The sequence below is a fragment of the Nestor notabilis genome, unplaced genomic scaffold, assembly GCF_000696875.1.
Source record: "Nestor notabilis isolate BGI_N333 unplaced genomic scaffold, ASM69687v1 scaffold8513, whole genome shotgun sequence".
In the NCBI taxonomy this organism is placed as follows: Eukaryota; Metazoa; Chordata; class Aves; order Psittaciformes; family Psittacidae; genus Nestor; species Nestor notabilis.
Window position 1 is genome coordinate 22,883 of NW_009920556.1, and position 13,711 is coordinate 36,593.

General features: G+C 38.9%; 1 protein-coding gene across 1 annotated transcript; it reads right to left on the minus strand.

Moving 5' to 3' along the window:
- Window positions 1-1,432: 1,432 nt before the first annotated feature.
- Window positions 1,433-7,266, minus strand: SKA2 (spindle and kinetochore associated complex subunit 2; the record flags this gene model as incomplete). The annotated part of the gene is made up of 6 exons (XM_010010719.1): window positions 1,433-1,595; window positions 2,310-2,433; window positions 3,333-3,372; window positions 4,742-4,828; window positions 6,255-6,431; window positions 7,177-7,266. Coding segments are annotated over 6 exons (681 nt in total), but the record flags the coding sequence as incomplete, so codon positions are not given.
- Between the last annotated feature and the right edge of the window lie 6,445 nt (window positions 7,267-13,711).

Genomic DNA, 13,711 nt, shown 5'->3' on the forward strand with positions numbered 1-13,711 from the left:
CGGTACGTGAGGTACAGCAGCACGGACACGATGCAGAAGGTCTGCGACGGTGAGTAGGGGCAGTGCTGTGTGTGCCAGGGCTGGTGGGGCATGGGACAGAGGCTGGGCAGCGTGCTGCCATGCCCTGTCCTGCTTCAGGGAACATCTCGGGGGCATTTGTTGCGTTCCTGAGCAGCAGCTTCCAGGTGATCCATTTGTCCCGCCTGCGCCTCCTGACCAGGGAAAGGGATGCCTGTAGGTCTCTGCACATTGGCAGGTTTCAGCTCTGCTCTCTTTCCTTCTTCTGCACCCCTATGGCTTTTGGAAGAAGAAGACAAACTCCAGGTCTTGTCCCTGGCAGTTCAGACCTTGGTACTGAACCTGGCAGTTCAGTACAATGGTTTGGCCGGGATGGGGACAGTGGATGCAGGTGCTGTGCAGCTGGCTCTGGAAAGCCAGGCAGCGGTGAAGCCCTGCATAAGAAAATGGCTCCTTTTGATGAAAGCGCCACCACAAGTCCCAACGCCATGGTGTTCTTCACGCAGGAATTATGCTAAGTGTTGCCAGCAGACAGCATCGTTCCGGGCCTCTACTGCAAAGGGATAAAGCACTGCCCATAGCTAGGCCCTGACACCCTGCACCAGTGTTTTCTGTCCTTTCTGTGAGAACGGTCATCCTCCCCTTCACTGCTTCTGGGGAAACTGATTCCTCTCTTCCTCCAAATGCACATGGAGATCAGACTAATCCCTAGTGCTCTGATTATCCAACACCCTTCTGAGTTCTGATCTTGTTCTCCCAGTTGCTTGTAGAGCCTCGCAGATTAATGCCTTTGCAGCTATAAGGAATCACCTCCTCCCCTCTGTCATCAGTGGCACTGCACAGCGATTTTGGCATAAGACAGAACTCTGCATAACCCCAACAAATGCAAGCTTTTGTTTGGACAAAAAAACACCCCTCTATCCCTTGCCCCCAAGCAGAAGGCAGTATCACACACAGGCAGGAAAAAGCACAGGAGAAACCTGGTAGAAAATGTTGCCTAAATGCCTTCTTAGGTCCCCAGTAGGACAGATGCATTAAAGCATTGTTGCTGTCCCATATTTCTTCAAACAAAGTCAACCTGAACAAAAGCAAGCAGGGAGATCCTTACCAACACTCTGAAACACTCCATCCTCAATACCATCACGAGTGCAGTTCTCAGCCCCTGGCAAGGCAGTCCTCCCAGCATGAGCCGAGAAGCTGGTCTCTGCTTCTCAGCAGAGGCTGCCAAGGGCTGCAGCAGCAAACATACCCTAGTAGAATGATAACATATCCAGAAGAGGTCTGGGAAGCAGCAGTGTCATAGCGTGACACGATGCAGTCCCTCATCTCTGACATCTGCAACAAGGACAGAGAGACTCCAGCAATACTTCCTTGTTAGTAACCCAGGAGCAATAATGACCAAGATGCTTCTATGTCAAATGAACATGGTCCAAGCTTTTATTCGCACAACCAATTTAACATTTCCTTGTTTGCTAAGTTCCACAATAGCCAGTTCTTTCAAGATTTGTATTCTTGAGTCAGTGGCTTTCATATTCATCTTGTTCATCTGTGAAACACTCAGTGCTCCTCTGGAAGAGAAAAGCAAATTATTTAGCAATACAGGGTATGAAACATCAGCTCTGGCTGAAAAAGGCTGAAAAAAGCATCTTATTTCCTGAACTACTTTTGCAAGCGCTCTGTAAATCTCGCCTTATTCACATTTTCTGTTCTACATCAAACTGAGAAGTCATGTGCTAATCCAACCCTTGGGCTAAAGACACAATTCCTAAGTTTAAAATTTCCTTAATTTTAACATCACCCTGCAAGCAATCTGCAGTGTATGTCCCAGAGAGGAGTCAGGCTCGGAGAGTGGGAGAGGTTGGTGCGGGGAGGGCAGGGTTTGAGGCCATGGTTTAGCATCAGGGCTTTTTTTTCCCAGTCTGGATGCAGTTTCTGAAAGCTAAAAGGCTTTGGCAGTACAACTGTGTCAGCAAAACCTTACTGAATAGACCCAGTCTTGGACATCTGTACACTGAAACCAAAAGGGAAAAAAATGTAAAACCTGACATGCAGTTTTGAAAATGATCAAATCATTCAAGTCATTTTTATACAAATTAATTTAGGGGGGGTTTGTGTGGTGACCTCACACTTTGGGGTGTGTACCTCACCAGGAAGCATGTAGGGGATTATAATCAAATTATGAAGTTATAATTTAGCCATGAGGGGTTAACTAAGCTGCATTTTATTTGAAAGGGCTGAATTTCTTTACAGCTTATGAAATTCTTACTAATGGCTTTAAGTCTTATCTGTTATTTACAGGGAAGTAGTTAAATAACTCCCTGTACGAATTGTTCAAGTCTGCTAGCTTAACAATACTTCTGATAGTTCTAGGTACAGTCAGAAGTATTTCCTCAGTCAATGGTTTGAATTGTGATTCTAAAAATAGGGAAATAGAAGATACTTGTTTCTTCAGAAATCAGGCTACAGATAGAAAATACTTTCGTTGCTTTTTAAGAACTCCCCAAAATGGGTCTAAGGGAAGATTCTCCAGCAAAAGGAAGGAGAAAAGGATAATACTCCCTCCAAACCATCACTGTACCTGCAGACCCAACAAAAAATCATGTATTTTGAGGTCTGATGTGGAGTAACAGATTTGGTCTGTCAGTGACTAGTTGGTTGTTTTGGGGTTTTTTTGTTTGTTCGTTTTTAAAGAATTCTACTCTATAGGTTTCTGTAGTAGTATAGTATTTCTGTAGTAACTGCTATTTCTGTAGTAAGACTGGTACACCCTTTCTTCCAGACCATAAACACAATAGTAACTACTTCAATCCCATCAAAAGCAAGGAAAACTCCCAGAGACATGGGAACTGTATGTGGAATGTAACTAAGGGGTCAGTTTCTTATAGTAAAGCCTAAATTCTTCACTTCACCTAAAAGCAGTAAGTTACAGTAAGTGCTTGAGAGTGAAAATGTTCAGTGAATTTACTGAACATAAAAGGCAGTATGTTCCGTAAATAGCAGAGAAACTGTATGGAGGGCTCAGCCTGTTCCTCCTTACTGTGAGATTTGCCCCTATGGTACTCAAGGTTAATACAGCTTTTATTTGTCAGCTGAAGTTATTTACAATTTTCCAGAAGTAAAACAGTTGAATTCATTACTCCCCAATTCTAGATGGTAACATTGTATGTTTAAATAGTACAGAACCATGAGAGTTCCATGTTACAGATCTTTAGAGAGTGATATTATCATAAAGCTTACCTTCTGGGGCTGCAGGTGTGGGGAGATCAGTCAAGGGGGGGAAAATATAGCAGGAAGATTATTCCTTCAGCACTCACCTTCAGTTGGGCCAGGGCTTGTAGATCTCGAATAAGATGGCTAAAAATAAACAAGATAATATCAGGATTGTCCGTATTTTGTTTAGAGATTATTTTTTACAATTTCATTTCTGCAGAAGTAATTACATTTTACCACTGGATAAATAAGGATCTTGCAGCCACTGAAGTCAGCAGTAAAATCTTAGGCATTAAACAAACCCTGGATTCAAATAAAAGGTAAGCTTAAACCAGATACAGAAGGATTTATATGCAAGTCAGATGAGCCTCTTCAGCTTTTGCCTTTGCATTCCAGTATGGATCTAGCTGAAAGCCCTGCACGGCTTTCTTATTCTCAAGCAGCTTTCAGAGGCTGACAGCTCTGACAAGCTGAAGGTAGTTGTACCTAACTCCCTTCAGCCAGAAATACAGCACTGATGAAAGAATACCAGAGCCCCTTTGTGACATTTTGCCATTCTTTCTGCCTTTCAGAGAGCATCTTGAAAACATAATGATGACATAGGGACTGATTCAAATTAAACTGGCCCCAGTAACTGCAGGATATAGCTACATTTTGCACTGGTTTAAGCGACCTGCTTGTGTGCTTGAGCTTTAAATAAAAGACAGGCATTGAGAGATTTTATCAACATAAAAGAAGATTTTTACAAACAAATAGTGAATAAAGTTGTGAGATACTGGGCAGCTTTCCTGCCACCCAACTGTGGCAATAAAGGGACAGAAAGCAAGGACTCCTGTGACAGAGGAGTAGTGAGCAGTGAAAAGACATATAGAAAAAGATAAGGTCGATAAGATAATTACACTCTACTAACCTTCTTGAATATTTTACTTTTAATAGGAGCCACAGACCAAATCTTTGCAGCTAATTATATTAGAAGTTTGTGCTTTGAGTAGTTATGGGAGAATATCTGACATTTTAACAAGCATTATTTTATATCTTTCTATTGCGTTACAGTTAGAAATACTTATTGTTCCTCATATTACAAAATTTATTTAATGTTCTACAGGAAATTAGACTTCTTTACATTTTGATATATGTTGGTTTGAATCAATTAAATTCTTTACTCCCACCCAAAGGCTTCTTATATAATGCATTAACAGAACAATAGGATCAACAAGAGCAACCAACTACCTCTCTGAAAAGAAACATAAACGTAACCCAGTTAAAAGGTAAGGGGAACAAAGTCTTCCACCAGAGCCAATTTTTCCTTTGTGGACAATTTAATTGTAACAAATCATAAAATTAATCAACATAAAATAAAAATTAAAAGGTTTGTTAGAAACTTTAGTCCCATTTCTGGGAAAAAAAAGTCCATTCATTTGAGAAGTATTAATACAATAACTTTCTGACTTCAGATGAGCTACACTCAGGATTAATGGTTTCTGGAATACAGACTATTCTGTGGCCTCATTACCTCTTCCGCTAGCAAGTCCATTTCTTCAACAGTTTGGCAGGTTAACTGCTGTACTGCAGCCTGTTCTTCTGCTGACAGGGGTAAGCACTAGGGAAAACAAACAAACAAACACAGAGAACTCTGATACGCTCAGTTCCTAGGGTGATGATATTTACAGAAGAACTCAATGTCTGTGTAGCCCTTTTCTTAAGGAAACTAACAGTAGACTCCTACTTGCCTTCAAATGAAAGAAAATCTACAAGAAAAGTATTTCTGAAAAATCTAACCATAATATTCTTTTTACATCAGTACTATAAATGATTCAACAGAAAGAAGATAAATTATTCAATAAGAACTAGTATTTCACTTAGAGACTTGAATTTCTCCATAACAGTTTAATCCATCTTTGGTTTAGGATATATATGAAGTACATGAAAATCTTTATCTAAAAAGTCTAAATAAAACTCAAGAGACAAGAGTCTTCCACTTTAACAAAGTCCAAATATGAAATTATTCTTGGCAGCTTAACCTTGGAACACAGGCAGAGAAAATATCTTTTCCTTTCTGTGACATAACTACTGTCCTTTAAATTGTTGTAGAGTATATTTTATCTATAAAGACTTACCAGTAACTTCTCTAGAGCTGTTGACAGATTAAGCACAATCTCGAGGCACTGTCATTAGAACATCTGAGTGAGAGCTGAGATCTGGGAATACATTTTAGTCACACCAGTTCTGTCTTTGCCACTAGACTATCAATTAGCTTTTTTGATCTAAATGCCCTTATTTGTAAAGGGACAGAATTAATGCTTTCACAACCTCTTCAAACCTGTAACGAAGCAGTGCCTGGAGACCACTTACACAAATGTTCTATTTGTTACTGGGGTTTTTTAATAGGCATTATACTGAGAAAAACTTACTTTGTACTAGAAGCAATTCCACTGCAGATGTTACAATGTGTTGGCTTTAACTTACTTTAGACAGCAAAAATACATTTGCCACTTAAAAGCTTTTTTGCCTTTTGAAATTGTTTTCTCTAATTTCTTTAAGGTGGCTACTTAAAAATATGTCAGTATAGAACTGGGACGCAGCTGTGCACAGAGGCATCAATTGCTGTGAAACTATTCAAACGCGTGTCACACTATTATCACGGAATTGTTTAGGTTGTAAAAGATCTTTATGGTCATCAAGTCCCAGCATTAACCCAGCATAGTCAAATCCACCACAATATAAGCCAATGTCTTAACTGCAAAAGGTATTATAAAACCAAAAAAGTCTGAAGAATGACGTTATTACTTGAACTCCAAACTGCACATCACTAGCTTGACTGTGGAGTGATGACTCAGGCTTGTGTTCTACCAAAAAAAGCTCCAGTCTTGTGAACATTTCCTTTGGTAAACTTACCTTCTAAAAGCTTTCTAAGAGTTCGCATGCGTAACAGTTTCCAGTGCAACTACTTACATCTATGTAAGGGTTACACTGACACATGTTCATTTACAGGACTGAGACCCAAGGGATTAAAATGAAAATACTACCTCAATACCAGCATGGTGCTGTAACACCCGAACCATCTTCATTGTGTTCTCCAGAGCAGCACGGATGCGGTTCATGGATTCTCTCTGCTCTATGAAAACTTTTTTCAGCTGCATACGCAACATTTTGTAACGAGATTTCATCACTGAGAGTTCTTCCAAGAGAGCAACTGGATTTTCCTATGTAGAAATTAAAAGTACATGTAAACTATGTAAGAAGAGAAAATTAATGCGTCCCATACAAATTAAAAGTGTAGGCATTAGAGACGCTAAATATAGCATTAAATGACCCTTTACAATGACAAGTGTAGCTGTGAGGATGTTTCACCTCTACATTTAATTTTTCATAAGCAGAAATGATAGTATGAATAATCAGGATAACTCTGTGGTTCCACAACAAATACAGGAGGATAAGTTTATTGTGTTGGTGAATTTTAATGATTTGTCCGGAATAGATTTGGGATTTATAACTAAAAAGATTATTTTCCACTACATGTAGACTTATAAAATCCTTATATGATGCCACTTATTGTTTTCTTCTTCCTCTCATCTCTCTCCCCCAAATCTGAATTTAGTCGTTGCTCATAAGGAAGATTATCTTTGATCTCAAAGCAAGGGTGTGTTTTAGCTCAGACTGGAATCTGTCTCTTGAATTTAGGTGTTAACTCTACTACTCATTTCTCAAAGCAGAACATGGGAGAATGTCATGATACCAAGAAATCAAAGGGGGTTTGTTGGTTTCTGCACTGAATTCATATGAAGTCAGTTATCTTGATATACAACACAAGAAATATTCTATAACAAGAACCTAACAACTAGATAAAAGAACAGCCACATATATTTTAGGATTAAAGAAAATTACCCATTTATTACCAACTTCATACAAAATGCAATAAAATCTATAAGTTTAATCTGAAAACACTACCTCTGGTGCCAGATCATCAGGAAGACTTTTCAATATTTCAAACTCCAGTCTGTGTTGAATATAATCCAGGTCAGATTCTGCCTTCTGGAACTAAAATATTTCAGGTCAGCCACAGTATGTTAAAAAACAAAAATTGCAGACAACCCCCGAACATTTGCCTTTCCTGTATTTCAGGAAAGCAGAAGCCAGATGCCTCCGTTTTAAAGGCTTGTGCACTGTACAAGTAAGTTGCTATTCCTCCAATCCATTCCATTAGCTAATGTCTGCCAATTATGCTGACACACTGCTAGCCTAAAAAATACAAAGCAATGAACTTGCAGACTTGACAAAAACTCTCACATGTAAGAATTACATGTGCACATACCCCTCCTCTTTCTAACCCAAGTGTCCCAATTGTTCTCTTTGCGTAATGCAGCTCCCCAAAACAGAGGAAAACATTTCCATCTCCTCCTAATTTACATGCGTCTGCAATGCCAAACGTCTCAGGATGAAGTTTTTAAGTACTACACCAAAGGGGCAAGTTCTATCAATAGAAAAGAATGTGATCTTCAGTGAATGCAGGAGGTGTTTGATTTTTTTTTTCCTCCTCCTGAGATATTCACATATTTTCCATCCTTTTTTAGAGCTTTGTCTTGGCTAGTTGCTTTTCTTGTCTAACATAAAAAGTTCTGTTAGCAAAACTGCAATACTCAGTTATTTTGACAGCAGAGATTATCACACATGTTCAGGATCCAAGCATATCAACAGAGATATTATTAATAATATTAGGAATGCATTCTCTCAGATTATTATAATACATTCTATTATTCCCCAATAAACTAGATTGACAAATAGATAATAAAATTGATAACATCACATTTCTTTCCATGGGATAAACAAGCCACCAGAGAATTATCTAATCGTCCTGTAAAACAGTCTGCTGATAGCATTATTACTTAATTAATTTTAGTCTGCAGTTTTAATATCTATTGAGGACTTCTGCATTAAAGAAAAGCAGTTTTCCCAGTTCACAAACAACTCATTAATTTTTTAGCATCACAATTTAGTGATTGTACAATCACAGAAGAGATACTGATGAAAGCAAGTTAAAAATAGTTGTAATTTACTTAACTCAATTTTCACTAGTTATCTTAAGGTTAACCCTGACATCATCATTACTAGTCTGTTAAGGATCACAATAGGGCTGTATTTATTGAGTATACCCCGAAGTACTGACTGGCAGTGCTGCAGAGGCAGCTAAAGTGCCAAGCTTCAGTAGTGTTTGGGTGTAGCCTCTAGTCAGACCAAAAGGATGTTTATGTTTTAAATATCAGCCTTGGGATCCACCTTCAGGAACTGCCACTAATACCTTTGAGGATCTAAAACTAGAGATAGCCTGAAGGAATAGTGTTCGATCCAATGTATTTACAAGTAAAATCCCCTTTCTGACGTAGTGAAAATGTATGATTTTCCCTGAACATATGCACCTTCAGTATATTGTTAAATAATAGCTTAAGAAAAGGCAAATAAATCTTGTAAAGACCTTGAGCACCTCTAACTGAAAGGGAAAGCTGTCCCCACTACGCCCATAAGCTACCATCTGCCCAACAGAACTCCTTCCCACCTTTGCCCCCAAAACCGGTTATGATAAAATGCAAGAACAAACCACTTTTTATTACACTATGTATTTTTAAAGAGTCATGAGGGATTTTTTTCCTAACTGCTCAATCATTTATGTTCTCCTCCAGCAGCAAACATTTTTAGATTTTCATTTCCAGGGGCAGGTATCCCCCCCCAAAATCTTTTGCTTTTCTCCAACTCCTCCATTTGATTTCTCTTTGGAAAAGCAGTTAATCACTTTAGGGGAAAGCAGAAAATGAATATGGGTGGCTTTCAGATTTATCCATAAAGCTCTGTTCCTGAAATACTAAGTATTGATAATTTGAGATTTACAGAAAGACAGTAAGGCACTAATATCCTGCTACTACTATGATTCAATGCATTGAAAATGGAATGTGAAGCTGAATACTTATTCATCACATGGCTATAATTTTAACATTTGTGCTTAATGAAAACACTAACACAGTTCAGTATCACTGCTTCCTCCTGCAAGTATATTCTAAAAGAAACACAATTTATTAACAGCAATTTCAAAATGTGCTTATAAGCACTGCCATACACTCCTCCATTATGATCCATTTTTCCTTTTCTTTTTTTTCTCTCTATTTTATTTTTTTTTAGGGAAGATACCCCTGCAAAAACATCACCTTAATGTTGTAGGGTAGGACCATTCCTATGATGAATACTGTACAACAATCACACAGAAATTGCAGGTTTTGAAATGTAAATTTGTAATTTACTCACAGGCTTAGGAAAAAAAAGTGCCAGAAACTGTGAGGTGAGACTCTGCTTTCAGATGCTTTGACAATACTATTGCACTGCTAGCTGTGAAGTACAGTAGTGCAATAAAGTCAGAGCATTCGTTAGCAGCAAGAATTCTGTACAAGTCATCAGTAGACTCAAAATATATACCTGAAAAAACAGGTTGAGTCAGATAGTGGTTTCTGTGGATCATGGAGAATTGGATAAGGTTAATGTTCACCAAATACTAAGACACACAAGAACTCACATATTTCAGGGCATTATTATTATTCATAATCCCTCTCATTCCACTGACCAACAGGAGGGGGAAAACACGCAAAAAAATGCTCAACAGATCTGTCAGAAACTCCATTTCAAACAGTTTGGTGCTCTCTTAACTGGAAACTGCAATTCTGAATTTATTTATTTATTAGATTTGCCTCACAGCAAGCAAAGATTCTAAACTGCTATCAGACAGATGTTATTAAACTGCATTACAGGGAACACTTTCTAGACACCGGAGTTTGTTATTCTCATTTGCAAGTGTTGAATCACTTTAAAATGCACTTAGACACACACTCATTTCCCAACACTGGGGATGTACTTTACCACCAAGGCTACCAGACGGATGTCAGAGCACCATCAGAGTGGGGGGGTGTTTCATAAATCTCAATAAAGGTGTTTCTTTTTAACAAAACAGTAACTTCACATAAAAAGTTGGAGAACTCTTAGGGTTCGGAGGTGCAAAGACTGTTAACAACAAAATGCAAAAAAGCAGTGGGATGGAGTGGAGAGAGATGGATGGTTGCTGATGCACACAGAGCAACAACTTGAGCCAACTCCACACCTCTAACATTTCTCTAAAACATATTGTAGGAAATAGGAATGCTACACAGTGTTCTTTCCTCTTTGTAGGGCACTTACTTCCAAGGAAAAATACACACAGGGATCATGGTATTTGTAATTAAAAGACCAGTTAATGCTTCCCCTTGGCAAATAACTAGAAGACAATGGGGCAGGGGGGGGAAGTGGCAATCCCATTCTACAGTTGTTTTGCAAATCACCTTCTGGTCTCAGACAGTGACTTCTCACTATAATAATAATAATAATGAGTAACGTAGATAGCATTGCTGGCCAATGCCCTTTTAACATTGCACTGCTTTTTGTGCATGATCGCTAGTAGTACAACATAAAAAGGGCACTGGACAGACACCACTCGAAGAAAAAAGTAGGTCCACTGTACCAAAACCATGAGGACAGAAAATAACTGAGTTGCTCTGAATGAAGCACTCTCAGGTCATCTGACAGTTTACCCATTTGTTCTCACATTTTACTAAACGGATGTCCACAAAATTTCTCTGAGTGCAGACTGTTGAAGTGCATACTGGAAGTCACCAGCTCAGGGTGTAAAGTCCTGAGCATTAAAGGTTAATGGAATGGTTGTACACAAGGATACATTTGTCAGCAGTAACTACCATGTACTGTATGGAGACAGGAGAGGCCTGACTGTGTCTGTTGAAGTTGTTGGAAAGGTCTCCAATCCCAGCTGCCTTCAAGGAACACTTGTGCAGCACAGTCTCAGATACCTAAAGTCCCAAGTCCCAGTATTCTTAATTACAGTGTTAATAAGTCAGCTTTACAGTCTTTTGCATAATGAATCTCTGTAGATGTCACGGCTCATTCCGCTCTGGTTACTGTACTTTGAGGAACAGTCTCAAATAACCATTGATTACCTGGTGTTTTCATATATGTTGTTCTTTTTAAATTCCTACAAATTAGTTTATTCCTAGTTCCATGAGACAAAAACAAAGCTTCCCATGAAACGCATGTCAAAACCCCCAGGGAAATAAGAAGTGTTATTTTATCACACTTCTGTGGAGAGCTGACTTCACAGGAAATCCAGGAAGAAGAAACAATAAGCAGAAGGAAAAGCAAGAGACACAAAGCTGTGATGTGAGACATAGCTGCCAATGTACATATTCTGATTAAGTTAAACAATGACAAAGGGGAATATTACACTTTTGAATGAGGTTTGTATATAGGAAATTAGTAAGTGAAATTGAGGTGTATTTAAGGAAACACACTTTTCTTGAAAACAAACCAAACCAAACCAGGTGCAGACGCAACTGCCTTGTGCCACCCAGCAGTTCTACTGGAAGACGGCAGCCAGGGATACCATCTTCCATCATCTGAATGAAGAATTAACACAAGAATCAAACAGAAAAATGCCAGACTAACAGGGTGAAATCAAAATCAATCATATGTTTTTCAAATGGATTACCCAAAGATCTGGGGTAATTAGAACAGGGTGAAAGACCAAGCTATAGTCTCAACACTTTTGGAAGTTGCTATGTGGCATCTGTGTGGATAGTTGACCCAAAAAAGCTTTCCACCTTGAAATAATCTGTGCAATAATCATGTTGGTCTACTCATAAAGTAGATCATTAAAACAGTGATCCACTACAGTCTTCTTCCACTACCATATATAAAAGCCCCTGCTAACTTTAAGGGGGCCCAAATACCTCCCTGATTATTTACATGACCTCAAATGAGAACTGCTTGAAAGTAAGACTTTCAATAACACATATAAATCAACTATAACGTTAAATAAATATCACCATCTAACCTAGGTATCTCATAAATCAACTATAACGTTAAATAAATAAATATCACCATCTAACCTAGGTATCTCTAAACAGATTTCTAAATTATTCTTGCTAAACTGGGCTTTTAAAAAAATAATACTAATAAAAGATATGAGGAGATCAAGTTTACACTATAGGCAAGGCTGAGGTTTTGAATTTGAATTAAGAATAACTTCAGAGCTCTGACAGGAATGTAGTATGTCACTGATTTAAAATACTGTCTATTATTACCACTCTAAGTACTCAGTGTGATGACTGCAGTTGAGTAGCCAAAGACAAAGAACCCCCACCCCCTCAAAAGTATGGCTTCTTCAAAGAAAAAACAAGACAGGACACAACACCTTGTTTTTAAGGTGCGGTAAAAGTGAGAATTAGGCAGGACAGTTTGAATTCTCTGGTGTTCCAAATAATGCAGGTATTTTGGCATTTATTCAATTGTTACTTTTTATTTCCTAATAGAAATAGAATCACAGAATCATTTAGATTGGAAAAGACCTTTAAGATCATTGTGTCTTACTGTTGCAGTGACATGCAGGTCACTGTGAGTGACAAAGGCAGAACAAGCTCATGTTTAGACGACTTTCAGTCAATTGCTTCTTTTCAGACACCAAACCCTTTCCTGCGCACTGTGCTGGAGAAGTGACAGTCAAGTAAACTAAGTATGTTTACACACAGAGCACTGAGCCGCACAACAGTCTTGTGTATTAAGGTCTAGTGCCCATTAGGTTAAGGGACAATGTGGATATACAATATTCCCCACCATGTTCTCCCAGCATTCCTCCTATTAATTTCTCTTGAATATTCTGCTTTGGTGATGTTACTGTTAAGAACTAGGAGACTATTAAACCAAGACTGCCAGAGGATAAAAGAAAAAAAAACAGCACAAAAAAAATCTATCTATTCTGCTATTTGTCTCCATGAGAACACTTGTAGTTTATCAATTAAGTCTGTCAATTAATTAAGCTTATCAAGTACCTAACACTGCTGCTATTAGAATTAAAATGACAAAAAGAAAACTTTTATAAGTTGCTAAGCAAAAACGACAAGAGCATCATAGTTTGGAGAACTATGTCAGTGCCAGCATTTTAATTTATGTAAGTATTCCGGAACAGAACATACATTATCAGTTAAGGGTTGGATGCATAAAAACATTCCTGAAGCATTTTAACTAAAACAAGAGTGTAAACTAATCACATTATATGGAAGGAAAAGAAGATCAAGATTTGGAGAAGGCCACAAGGAACTTGGCTGTTTAAAGGGACAGTTTTCCAGTGCCTCACAATATGTGAAAGCACAGCAGTTTGCGCCTTTTTTTCCTTTTTCGCTTTTCCATGAGCGGGACAGGCAGAGAGGCGACTATTGTATAAGGCAGCTCAGCCTTGCCCTCAGGGGCTGGCTCCGAAAGCGCCGAAACGAAGTTAAGCGCTGTGCAGAACCCCGGGAGCGCCCGCAAGAGCCACCCTCTCCTCAAGACCGTCCGCAGCGCCCACCCCACACGCCCCTCTCCTCAGGGTGCCGCAGCGCCCACCCGCGGCGCGGCGATGGAGGAG